General features: G+C 39.5%; 1 protein-coding gene across 4 annotated transcripts in view; it reads right to left on the bottom strand.

The window, feature by feature from the left end:
- The window catches only part of ctnnd2a (catenin (cadherin-associated protein), delta 2a), a 240,811-nt gene that overhangs the window by 131,831 nt on the left and 95,468 nt on the right, over positions 1-13,512 (bottom strand). For all 4 annotated transcript variants that reach the window (XM_034571625.1, XM_034571624.1, XM_034571622.1 and 1 more), the window contains 2 exons: positions 5,053-5,087; positions 4,543-4,647 (listed from right to left, as the gene is read on the bottom strand). In XM_034571625.1, coding sequence (XP_034427516.1) covers positions 4,543-4,647; positions 5,053-5,087 — 140 coding nt within the window. The remainder of the gene's footprint in view (positions 1-4,542; positions 4,648-5,052; positions 5,088-13,512) is intronic.

Raw genomic sequence — 13,512 nt, 5'->3', positions numbered from 1 at the left:
GGGGAGAGAGAGAGAGAAGGGGGCAGAAGAGAGAGGCAGAAGAGAGAGAGATTAAGAGTGAGAAAGAGAGGGGGCATGAAGAGGAGGGATTGAGAGGTGAAGAGTGAAATGGGGAAGAGAGAGAGAGCAGCAATTTAGAGCAGATAGTGCAGCAGTGCAGCACTCCTTGAGTTGGCGATGGCATACATAATTTATTAGCAGAGGGGAAGAGAAACAGAGGAGCAGAGAGAATGGGAGGAGGAGGAGGAGGAGGAGGAGCAGGGAGATGGAGAGGATGGGAGGAGGAGGGCTGAAAATAAGAAAGTTGTAATAGATGGAACACCTAACAACTCAAAACTTTACCCCCCTAAACATGTTAATTTCTACTTTGCTGCGTCGCGGGATGTTGCAAAGTGGCTTCGTATGCCCCCCGATTTCAGAGGCAAACTCAATTCTCACGTTAACTGTCTAAGCTACCGCTACAGGGAAAATGCAGAGGACTGAATGAACTGATTTGGTGAATGGTGAGGTATGGCTGTAATAACACACAGCACACACACTGAGGATAATAGGATTCATTGATTCAAATTGGTTCAACAGCATAAACTTTCATGATACAATTACCTAGATTTTTACAATTTGGGATGCCTCTCTAACATCTTTGCAGGTATAATCAGCTTTATATATATATATATGTAATTATTTGTGAAGGCTATGCCTATATATCTATGCCTTTATTATTAAGAAGTGTGACCAATATCATTATCTTTACAGGATAATAAATCAAATGTTTATATAATAAATACATAAGTATAGAAACAACCCCACTGATTTCTGCTCACCAGAGAGCTGTTGAAGGTGTTCTGCTGGTCGTAGTTACGGCACATCATTATAAATGTAGTTATGGCATTTCGATTTTGTATCATTCATTGTTAATCAAAAGCATCATTAAAATGTTTAACTTTTAAAAGTGTGTGGTTATAAAATAATGATTAAAGACAGAGAAAGTTCCAGACCTGTTTTTATCTTTTTAAGAGATATTTTGCAGTAACAAAACAAACGTGTGAAAGAAAAATAAATACACTTTTGCCTTCCTTTATAAATCTGAAGGAGAACAAGAGAAGAACAAGATTAATTCTGTACCACATTGAATTGCAGAGCGTCCTATTATTCTGCAGCTCATTGCATTGAATTGAATTGAAAATCTAGTCATGTGGAGTCGCACTGCATCGCAGCGGGGGTGAAACGTACTCGCTTCATGTGTATCTTTAATGTACTGGATAGTCATCAAGATGCGTATCCCATCGGCCCCAGTCCTGAGAATGCACGGCTCACACACACAGACAACAATCTCAAGGTCCCACCACCCCAGTTTAGGAGCGACATCACCGCCACCACCTGACAGAGTCACTACTGCAGCACCGATTAATAATCCCCTTACTCTGATTCCCCTGCTGGGCTCATAAAGCTGATATTGATTGGGAAGAAGAACATCATGAGGCCGTTTTGAAGATGGACTATCTTCTAAACTGCGTATAGGGTGATGAGGTCAGCTGGAGCGAAATGTTACAAACCACTTGGTAGTCAATGGTGAATGTGGTTGTATACATTATCTGTATGTGTGTGTGGTTTCGATGCGCTGAAGAGCAGTTAGGTCTGTGACCTGTTCATTCAGCAGTCTATACATATTTCATTACGTTGCTATTTTTACTCTCTCCCCCTCTGAATACAACGTTCTAGTACACGAAATGTATGTAATTATAGTTTGTAGCATAAGGAAACCAAACTAGGATCTTTCTCCTTTCCTTACCTTTGAGGTTTCAAATGTTTGAATATCATGAATATATCCTCACTGTCTACAACAAGTGTCTTCCCCAGAGCTCATGGCATGTCGGTTCCATCCCCCAAATAACAAAGAGCCTTATTATTGTTCTTCTATTTGCCTGCTCTCCATCTCTCTCCCTCTGTCTCTCTCTTCCCCCAGAATCCCTTCTTCTCCCCATGACTCTGTGCGATGTGAACCAAGACGAACTCTGCTGCTTCTCCTCTTCATAAAAGACCTGTCTTTTCTCATCTCAATTCATTCCCAGCGTTTTATGAATTATTAAACAGCACTTTGTGTTACACGGTCTGAGTGGGAGCTCCCAAAGTTATTATCACTCAGCCTTGGTGTTTGTTACATTGTGTGTGTCGTGTGATAAAAACTGTGTGTGTTTGTTTCCATGTTCATACGTGTGAGGGGAAAGTGCGTTTTTTGTGATGGTCAAATGAGAGGGAAATTGTTAAGTTTGTTCAAATGAGGGATGTTTAACATGTGTTTGTGCTTGTGTGATATTTCACCATGTAGGTGTTGTAAGTAATGTGATGTAAGGGTGTGCGATGTTTGTGTGTGTGGATTTGTGTGAGAGGATGAAATGAAAAGAATACTGTCGCCAGAAGGGCTTTACGTCCTTTTGTGTCTCTGTTGAGTCTCAGTCTCCATTTTCCCATGAAACATGAATTTTTCAACAGCTCAGTATAATTATGAAAGTCTCTCTCAGACAAACACACACATATACGCATACACATACACACACGTCTCTCTATAGATGTGAGGACACTCACTGGCATAATGCATTCTCTAGCCCCTTACCTTAACCATCACAGCGAAATGCCTAACCCTTACCCTAACCCTAACCTAACCCCTCAAACAAGCTTTTGAAATTGTGAGGACCAACCAAAATGTCCTCACAACATCAAAATGTCCTCAGAATGATGGTATTGAACCAAAATTGGCCCCAATAACCATAGAAGACATGCGCGCATGCACACACACACGTACACGCAGTCATGTCTCCATGACTTCAGATGACTTTGTTGAGACTTACTAACCTTTAACATAGTTACTACTTGCCTAACACTAACCCTTACCTTAACCAAACTTTAACCTGACATTAACCTAAACCTAACCTTAACCTGACAGTAAAACTTATAATGCTTTGTGAATAGAATTTAATTTGACTACATTCATTTCCTAGACTATGTGTGTCCCTGTAAAATACATGTATGTATATATCTACTGTCGTGTGGCCCACAAGCAACTACAGTGTCAGCTGAAAGTAAAAAAAACAAGTTTGTTTTGTGCAGCCTTTCACTGAAGACAGTGACATGTCATAATTGGGTGTATTTAACATTTAGCTATTTAAAGTGTTCCCTTATGGGGGAAACACACACACACACACAAACTCTTACTTATCTATGCGAGGACACTCACTGCCTGAGCCTTACAGCCTAAACTGAACTGGGCTGAATTTATCAAGTGATGCTTTGATAGAGAAATATTTTCGAAGGTAAATAAAATAGCTGGGTACGGAGCAGCTACAATAAGAGTGCTCACAATGAAAAGTGCTGTCCATTTGACCTTTGAAATTTGGACCCATGGACTTCCTACAAATAAGAGTCTAATTATTTGATGTTATTTAATTATTTGTTTTTTCCCTCTGCTGTTGCTGCTTTGCATTGATGAGAAGAAAGATGCAGTTTCAAGCACACATAACAATTTTTAGGTAAATATTCAAAAAACCTGTCCAGTGTTTGTGTCATCCTACACAACTCCAGACTTTGAAACGTTGTGGGTCGTATGCTATAGGTGCTCCACTATGGCTAACCAAAATTACACATGGTAAAGCCTATGCTAAACTATGAGTATAAATGGGCTGGACCCCACATATGTGCATGCTCTTAAAATGCCATCCATTACAGCAATATCAACCAACATCAAAAAGGTCAGCAGACAATAAGTAAAATAGGAACGCAGTGTTCCACATCCAATGAGCTGCAAAGAAAATGCCAAGCACATTTAGAGACCTCTCACGCAGTCGGCCTCTCAATCACAGACTGAATTTGTTCATCAGAATCCAAAGCTCACAGGGTGGAAAAGCTGCAGGACACTGGGCAGTTATTGGTACAAACCTAACAGGGACATGGTGTGTGTGTGTGTCGTTTCTCTGTCCATCTACACATCAGAAGAGCAAAGACATTTGTATCTAGTTTGCAATAGGGTTTGCAACTTGGACTTTCAGTACCAAACTACACTTCTCATTTTGTGTCTAAGGGACATATTCACATTTTATATTATACTTAATCTAACTTTTTAGATACTGTCTGGTCTGGAACAAAATCCTCCCTCGACTCAACTCGCTTACTGTAAGTAGAAATGAAATCTGAGTGAGAGCTCAATATTAACACAGGGAATTGCTGCACTTAGGCCAGATATCTAATGGCCTATGGGACTAATAAGAGAACATTTTCTCCTTGGCTTTCAGCAGAACAACATAATTAAACATTACACACCCACCTTGTATTTAAACCAACCATAGATATTATGTTTTTTATAAAAAAATGTCCGGATATGCTTAGTCACTCTCTTACCTCATTGTCAAGAGTGACTGAGCAAGAATATAAGAAATTTGAGAGATTGTTTTGAAGCAGCAATAAGTCTCTTTACATTTGCTAAGCAGATTGGTTTAATATCCTGTCTGAAGACATAAGCACACACTCATTGATGTTGATAAGTCCACTTACGTTCTCCGCTGTCCAGAATCCCTGATTCCTGAAGGGAGCGAATGCAGGAATCCACCAACTCCAAACCCGTGGTTAACTCATCCTCAATATCCTTCTGTCCGTCCGCTGTGAAAGAGGAAAAACAGGATGTGAGAGACGGGAAATGAGGGAAGGAGACGATGAGAGATGGAAGAGATCTCCCTGCACTGTACACTTCGATTCTACTACTCTCACAGTCCATAAAACTCCAAACATTATGTCTTGGTTATGAGCTCTAGGACATTTTGATTAAATGCCGGAAAGGACCCTGATAAGTCTTCCCTGGGAGCTGCCTGAGTGTAAATGAAGTTGTTCGAAAAGTGTAGTGGATTGAATGTTAAGTTTGTGTAAGGAGATTTGGGACTTTGTGTGTATGTAAGTCTGTATGTTATCTTTAAAAAAACAGGTTTGAGCAGTCACTTCATGCAACAATAACTTTACATGCATGGCTGAGCAGCAAGTGCATGGGTTTGTGCGAACGGTGAACTTTACCTTGAGCGTTCCAGCGAAATTGCTCATCCGTCGAACTGCAAAAGAAAGAGGCAGTCAATGTTAAGAATGATAAGAGAATTAAGACAATAAAGTTAAATAAAGTTGTACAATAGCAGCCACATTTTAAATATGTTTAAATATTTACATTTAATATTATTTACTGGACTGACAGCACCTGCCAATGAGCTACATTTGTTTTACTCTGAGGAAGTTTGAAAAACAAATTAGAAACAAAATAATGGGAACAAACGAGTCTTTTCTGTTCTCAAATGGATGGTGTTATGGACGCATACACAACTACAAAGCACACGCACACATTCACGCTCACGGACGCAAACATAACCAAGATGTATTTTCCATTCTCTTGATCACTGTCAATTGATCTGGGATTGATGGGAAAGGGGGATTGAGCGCAGAGAAAAAGACGAAGCCAGGTAGAAGGAGAAAGCAGACTGGGGAAAAAAAGAGGCAGAAAAAGAAAGTTGAAGGCGAGTATTGAGCCACCAGCTGTGAGATCAATACAGACACAGACACACTAAATGATACATATAGACTCTTTCATCTGACTTCATCTACACCATTAGTCTGGCTGTCTGGCTGGTTTCTGTGCCTGTCCTATTAAGACTGTTTGGTATTCCACACGCCCAGACTTCTTTTTAATTGAATGCCTGTCAGTGTGTGTGCTTGCGTGATTTGAGTGTCATTGCACAATTTGTGTTTAAAAGTGCCTGTAAGCTCTCGTGTGTGAACAAATTTGAGGTCTATGAGAATGAGTGAATATGTTGACATGTGTTTATTTGTCTATTTGACATGATGGTGATGATTATAGCCGAGATGGTATTGGTCTCCCAGAGATTGAGCGTCTTCTAAATGGTTGACGCAGTTTGATTTTAGACACAACAGCCTATTTCTGGGAGACTTACATCAAAAGGGAATCATGTGTGGCAATATGGTCGCAATAAAGTACCCAGCAATTTAGGTCAGCATGTATAGACTGTATACTCTATAAAGAAGGATATGACAGCTCCTCAAAAGTGAAGCCAAAGTGTCTTGACCCCGCTCCCCTGCTGGTTGGCTGCAGTATAGGTCATAAACCCCACCTCCTCCATGTTAGTGAATGGTATTTGGGCCAAACTAAAAAGTCAAAATGCATGTCAACCTTTTCGCAAAGATGGTGTCTGTCATTGTAGCTGTTAAAACGCTGATGTTCAAGTGAAAGGTTATTTGGTACTATACAAAAAGAGTGAACTATCATGATTATAGCCAATCACTACTGTGTTGATTCTGACTGTATATGATCCATGATGGCAGCGTTCGGATCTGGGATATTTTGACATAATTTTTGTAAAGTGGGAGGAAGTGGAGACGCGTCGTCCATCTTTGTATGCAAGTTTATCTAAATAAAGTATGACAGTATGTTGCTATCCTTAAAAACCACTGGACCTATGCTGCTTACAGAACAGCTGATTCTGAAGCATGATGACCATACCAGAGTTCAGGGCTTGTGAGGACTGATTAGATGATGCTCCAGTAGGAGCTTGTGCGCTGCTGACGTTTCACATGAGTTAGCCTGCACACAATGGCACACTAAAACCATGGCTGAAACCAAACCATAGCCATCTGTAACCTAAATGTATACCTGCTTGATTAGTGAAACGTGTTGAGACTATTACAGGGCATGCAGAGTAATATAACTCATTGTTCTTAAAAGCACTCAGAAGGCAATTACGTTTAGGTTCCGCCCAATACACAACAACAGCAACTGTTTATGAACAGTCAAGAGAGTGAGAGAAGATGGTTGAGAGCGTCTGCCCTTTCACTCTACTGAAAATTATTGGTTACTGGTTGAAGGAAGGAAGGAAGGAAGGAAGGAAGGAAGAAAGAATCAGTATTCACTTGCTTTTTATGGTTTCAATTAAATGTTGACGACAGGCTAAGTCAATGCTTTACCATGCCTGATATTTTTGACATCATCTGCAGGATTCCCATTTATCTTGCCCCTGAGGATGCAGCATGTCCTGAATTTCTTCAGTTCAAACTAACAGTTACATAACCGCACTAAAGAAGGAATGGGCATCTACTTGTGCAATAAAGCTCAATGGCAAAATCTGCAGATTTGTCCAAGATAAATCTTTTAAACTCAACAATTACTCTCCAGCTGGGGCTGAATGATGTAAGTAAAGGTCAGTTGGAAGCTAAAAGAAATGCTTGCAAGGCTAATGAAACACCATCATTATGTGGCAGCAACAGCCTGAAGGTCAGTAATGTGGGACAGTGATCAAAGGATCTTTCGATTAAATGCTTGGACCAGCGGAGAAATTTTCAATCCTTAAATTTATAATTCCATTTGCCTATCTATACTGTGTATAAGGATTACGTTAGGCAAATCTTTAAAATTCTACTGTGGTTGTATTTGGTGCTAGAAAAAATGTCAGCGAAATATATGTTAGTATTTCTGATAGGGTCTTATTTTCACTGGCATCAGCAAATACAAGGTTTAATTGAAGCTTAGCGAGCAACTACTGATGCACATGGGACACACCGCCACCCACAAGCAAAATCTCAACCTTAGTGAAATATAACTCACCTTGACTATAGGTGGAGTGATTGCATTGCATTGGTAAAATCTAAATTTTGCGGATTCAGAGAAATAGCGCTGTACTTAATGAGAATGAAAACCAGGCGATGGGGAACCGTGCCTGAAGGAAATCCAACAGGGTAACAGTAGTGTCACTGTGTTAAACTGTAGTTAGTTAGAGAGACTAGGGCAAGACCGAGAGAGAGAGGTTTGCATGAGACACAGAGCTGATAGACAGGGCAGAGATATTTAATAAGTATTATTCCACAACGTTGCACACTCTCGCCTGCAATGCCTCAACACTACATCCAGCCAGGCAGTGTCTCTTTTAACAGTGAGCCTGTATTACAGAGACATTTTACCCTCACTTCTCGACTATTAACAGACAGTGTCCTCTACTGTCCCCAATGAAATTCACATGCACTCATACGCACGTACACTATTTAGCAGTCACAAACACATAGCCTGGATGTAAAACACAGTTTGCCCCTGTAGTCCTACTTTGTGCATTGGCGTGTAATGTCGACTGGTAACATAAAGGCTACTAAAAGTATAACTAACATATTCAAAAGCAAGGCTAAAACAGAAATGAGCAATGTGTTGCGGTGGTAGACAGCTAAACTTTGAAAATGTAGATATTAAAGATTAATTAGACGTATTTACATTGAAATAACATAATATACATGGATGGGAAATTATAGAGTTGTTTTTCCCTTTAATTTGTTGCACTTCATATACACATTAGATACGTGCTGCTATAGGTGATGTCAGGTTCTGGGAAAGTGCACGTTTGAGTTTTAAACACACAAATAAAAGAAATAAAACAGGTAAACATGCTGACAATGTGTTTATGCTAAAAATATAAAGCCATCTAGACGGTAATCCCAGAAGCCACATCCTTCATGAGTTATTAGGTCTCAGCTTGGAAGACATTACTCTGAGAGAGTTACATACTGTCACACAAGGTTCTGCTCAAATGCTCCAGCTGCCTCCTTTCACAGATAGTAACACTCCCTGTCCTGATAAGGCTGTCAGCGTGAGTGTGCGCGTCTGCGAGCAAACAACACACGTGCACACATCCACAGTTTGCTCTCACATAAAATAGAATATGCAAACAAACATACTCTCGCTCTTGGTAAGACTTTCAGCTGCAAGTTGTTCACAGAGCAAAATTCTTGTACACAGACACACAGATTACCCACACTTATATAAAGGGTGTCAAATTCACGCAATAATTCAACTTAAATCACTTTACATCTTTGATAACTGCAACCCTGTTGAGTTGGAGCGAGGAATAGACGTAAGGCTTGGTGTGCAGTTCGGCTATTTCATTACTGCCTGTATTAAAACAGGAGCCTGATAGACATAAAGTATGTGGTCATGTATAAGAGGGACAACAAATAACCAAGCTAAATTCAGTGTTAGGCTGCTTTGAAAGTGTAGTGATGAAGCTTCACTAGACAGAAGCTACCACCCACAAAAATGTAGCGAGCTAAGTTATACATACATGGTTTCTCTAATAAGAGCCTTACATTTCCCTTGGGGTCAATAAAGTATCTATTTATCCAACTTCATGCTAATTCAATGCTAACTTAATAATCCATTGAACTGTCAGTAAGATACACTTTGCATAACTGCTGTTCATTGGGATTGAAATAAAACTGAACAAAAGAGAAGCATTGACACCAAACAAGGGAGAAATTGGTCATTACAAAGCAACCCAGTCTATTTAATTTGCCATTTTCATTACACAATAAACCTAAAGTACTAATTAGCTTGAAAGGAGATTAAACGAATCCATCTCCCCCTAAAATGTACTGTATATGTAACCATGTGGCCATTTAAGTCAAAATTATATAGAGAAGAATGGCATGATGGTTCCAGGATAAAATAATCAAATGTTTCTTTCATTACAATCAGCTCTGATAGACTGGTACAGTTTTATCTTGTTGGGTTTAGATAAAACCCCAGAATCACTAAAACCATTAAAAACTGCATTGTTGTAAGCTGCTGTCACCCTTTCACTGCTCCATTGAATTATCTAGACATTAACCAGTGGATCTGTCTGACCGCAAATGTGTGACTCAGTTGAAGCGGATAATGTCTGATTTATCCCATGTGTGAATAGAGCATGTCTTCACAAGGAGCGAGTGGGGGGGTGTTGATGACGTCTCTGTCCTCTTCAACTTGAATATTAAGTTTGAGATCTTTGAATCATGAGAGGCGGCGGAAAAGGACACGCGTGGACTTTCAGAGCATTTGAATGCTTACGAGTCGAATAATTGCATTTCATTTTTAAAGATATAAAGGAAAACTGATTTAAAAACCCAACCAACTCTGATGTGCACTATACTAGCATCCCTTTGTCCTCTCTCATTTATAATGCTGCAGAACACTAGGGCATTTTTGTATCAGCATCCAAACGATATATTGTTATATTTACATGCAAAAGGCTATTGACAAGGCAGTGAAGAGGTCATATAAATGAGAAAACAAACGTGTAAAACAATCACGAGTACTTACCATAAATCTAAATGACATTTAAGAGATCTTTGATGTTGTCTGTTTGTCTGTTTATTTGTTTTTTCTCCCCAGGAAAAAGAGTACTAAACCAATTTTAATCCAATTTAATGGAAGGATTGGGAACAGGACACGGAAGATACAGACCCTCTCATCTCGGGTGTTAGTCGGAAATTCCATGAAGGGGCCTCTGTGTCAAGTGAAGGATATATACAGTATGTTATTTGTGTAGCAATGAACATGTGTCTAATGAATTAACGCCCTTGGATGCGTGATCAGGGACTTTTTTGTTTCAAAAGATGCTTTAGAGAGATTCGAAATTGACTTTGTGTTGATAGTGCGCAAAATGTCTATGTGAATAAATAGGATAAAATCGCCGCAAAACTTCATCACATGTCCGACTCAAACTAACACAAAAAATGCGAAAACACTGAGGCTGAAAAGCAAAATGTGTTTTTGTTTATGTGAGTGATTGTAAGGGATGTGTACTTTGTCTCCTCTGTGTGTGTGAGTGTGTGTACACTTGTGTGTGAAGTCTCTGATACTCTATACAAAAAGCAGTCTATTGTTCTCATAACAAGGCTGGGGACAAACTTTTGTGGATATGACAGCTGAAAGACAGTGGCGCTGGAGGTGAATTGATTCGTCACAGTGTTCATTGAGATGACTTCTATTTCCTGACAACTGACAGCTGCAACAAAAAAAACAATATTCCTATAGAACAAAAAAACAATAGGGATATCTCAGCTATCTACAGATTTCTCCTGCTTTTAGGCCCTTCACATTCATATGTTTAGTCTACAAGTGTGCATTTATGTGTTAATAGGTATACTGTATGTGCATTTATGCACATAAGACATGCAGAGCAGAAGTAGACTGAGATCATACAGCTTTACACATATTAACACATGTTGTACATAAGCAGATACAAAACAGTGATTGTAATTGTGTCTGTATAATGAAAAATAAATAAATAAAAAGGTCAGCATAAATAACAAATGCAATCACACATCGTGGGATGCTCTTAGTTGTCACAGCATCTATATGCATATACGCACACATGCAAGTCTTTACAATTTCATCTATATAGGGGTTTACTGTTTCTAAACATGTTTATCGAACAAATATACAAAAACCAAACAAATATACAAAATATGCAAAATACAATACAAATATACAAAAACGTCTTTAGAACGCAGAGCCTGGAGGGGCTGAGACAAGCCTACCCCGGTTGCTTGGTTACTCCATGGTTGGATTGAGTCCCCTGTATATACGTGTGTGTGTGTGTGTGTGTGTGTGTGTGTGTGTTTTCATTTGATTACTTTTGTGTGCATACACATGCACAATTGCGGTGAACCACTGTGAGCAGCACCTGCTGGTTGCACTATTTCAGCTTGGTACATCTGCTGTGTGTGTCTAAATCACTGAGCTATTATAGTTATTATGATAGGTGGGCTATCGCTGTTTTGCACCAGCACAGATAATGACAGAATACCCCCATGCATAATTCACCAGGGACGGGTGGCCTGACACCAGGTGTGCCCTGCGTTATTGTGCTCCACACACACACACACACACACACACACACTGGGGGACTGTGAGCATTCCACTCATCTAACGAGGATCACTGTGGCAGGACTGTTACGACACGTTATTGAACTAGAGATTAAAAGCTCTACTGCGCCCAATGTGAAATGTTATAATAAAAGTTTCACTAATGGTGGATTATTGAATGGTATAATAAAGATTTTAAGTGTGATCTTGTGCTTGAGCTACAGATTGAGTTTATCTTTACATATTAGTCAACTATAAATTTTGCTTGATCATAAAACCTGAAAATGTATATTAAATACGTTTTCCCTCATGATGTATTGAGATGCAAAAGAGCTGGTTTATGGATTTGTTTGTGCATAATACATTTTTATACACGTTCACTGGAGCACTTACAGATCATACTGTAGATCATGCAGGGACATAGGAGCCTTATAAAATGTAAACCATGCGTGTGCACAGCAGACAGTTTAAAAGCAATTAAATAGAGAACAAACTGCATTATGTAAGCATTTACTGGCTGGAGGCTGCTACTATGCATTCAGGTATAGACTGAAGACTGTCTGAGGCTACATCCCACTTCGATGTTTGTTTGAAAACACATCAACTCTGGTACGGAATCACCTGGCGTCCACACTACTCTAAAGTTTTATAGCCCAGAAAACGGAAAAGTCTGAAAACACTGCTGGAGCTGTTTTAGTTTGACTACTCCAGGGCTGCAGTTCAGTCTGGACGAGCAGAAACTGATATGTTTGGAAACAATAATGTAGACACAATTATCAAACACTTGTTTGATAATTGGCTCCTTTCAGCATCGCTTATTCGTCAGGTTCATATCACATGACCCCCTTTTGGAAGTCAACAACCGGCATTAGCCTCTGCGACCAGAGTAGAACGCAGCATGGATATCAATTAAACGCATTGCAGACCTTGTTGTCTTTGCTATCAGCTGCAGTCGAGGTATATTATGGTTTTACAAAGATACAACTGGCTACATGTGTCGGAGACTAGCTTTTATTCCAGCAATTCCTGTTTACACCACTGCACCTTCCCGGTGTACGTGAGCGGTCATGTGAAATGCGTTTTGCCGTGTGTTTGTATGGACTGGGATTAAAACTGATACAGGGCCAAAATGAATGCTTGTGTGGACAGAGATAATTTTTAACACAGTAGTGTGGATGTAGCCGATGTTCTCAAAGTAAGTGTAGATTTAGTTTCAGTAGTTTTGCATTCACATACACTTATATCTACTGTATAATCCTCTACTTGAAAGTACTTGGATAGGCTTTGTAGACTGTATGTTGCCTTGGTTGACAGGTTTTGAATTTTGTTTTTCTGTACTACACTTTTCTTCAATAGTCACAGAAAGACGTAACAAAATAAATTTAAAAACATGCATCAGCAATATTAATTGGACAAATTGTGTTGGCTCCATTTAAGGCCTTCTTTACTGAATCATAATAGCATGTGCAATAATATTAGCATATATTTCACACATACAATAATAATACCACAGACTGCTAAGTACAGTAGCAAATAAAAGTCAAAAGATGATGATGATGATGTATCAGCACAGTGCTGGGCCACAAAGTGCGGTGAAATTCAGAGAACAGTTGGCTCCCGGAGAACCAGTCAGCAGTGATTCTATAGCACAGCAGATGTAACACAAATCACAGGTTCACACACGGTTTATTGAGGTTTCAGTTGTGTTGTGACAAAACTGTATGTCCACAGAAAAGGGCATTTTCAAATGTTTCCAGCTGGGTAGATGAAAGAGAAACTGCTCAAATTCAATGTGATGTTGACCCTAA

This window comes from Hippoglossus hippoglossus, chromosome 20 (assembly GCF_009819705.1).
Source record: "Hippoglossus hippoglossus isolate fHipHip1 chromosome 20, fHipHip1.pri, whole genome shotgun sequence".
NCBI lineage: Eukaryota > Metazoa > Chordata > Actinopteri > Pleuronectiformes > Pleuronectidae > Hippoglossus > Hippoglossus hippoglossus.
This window is presented reverse-complemented; position numbering and strand designations above follow the sequence as displayed.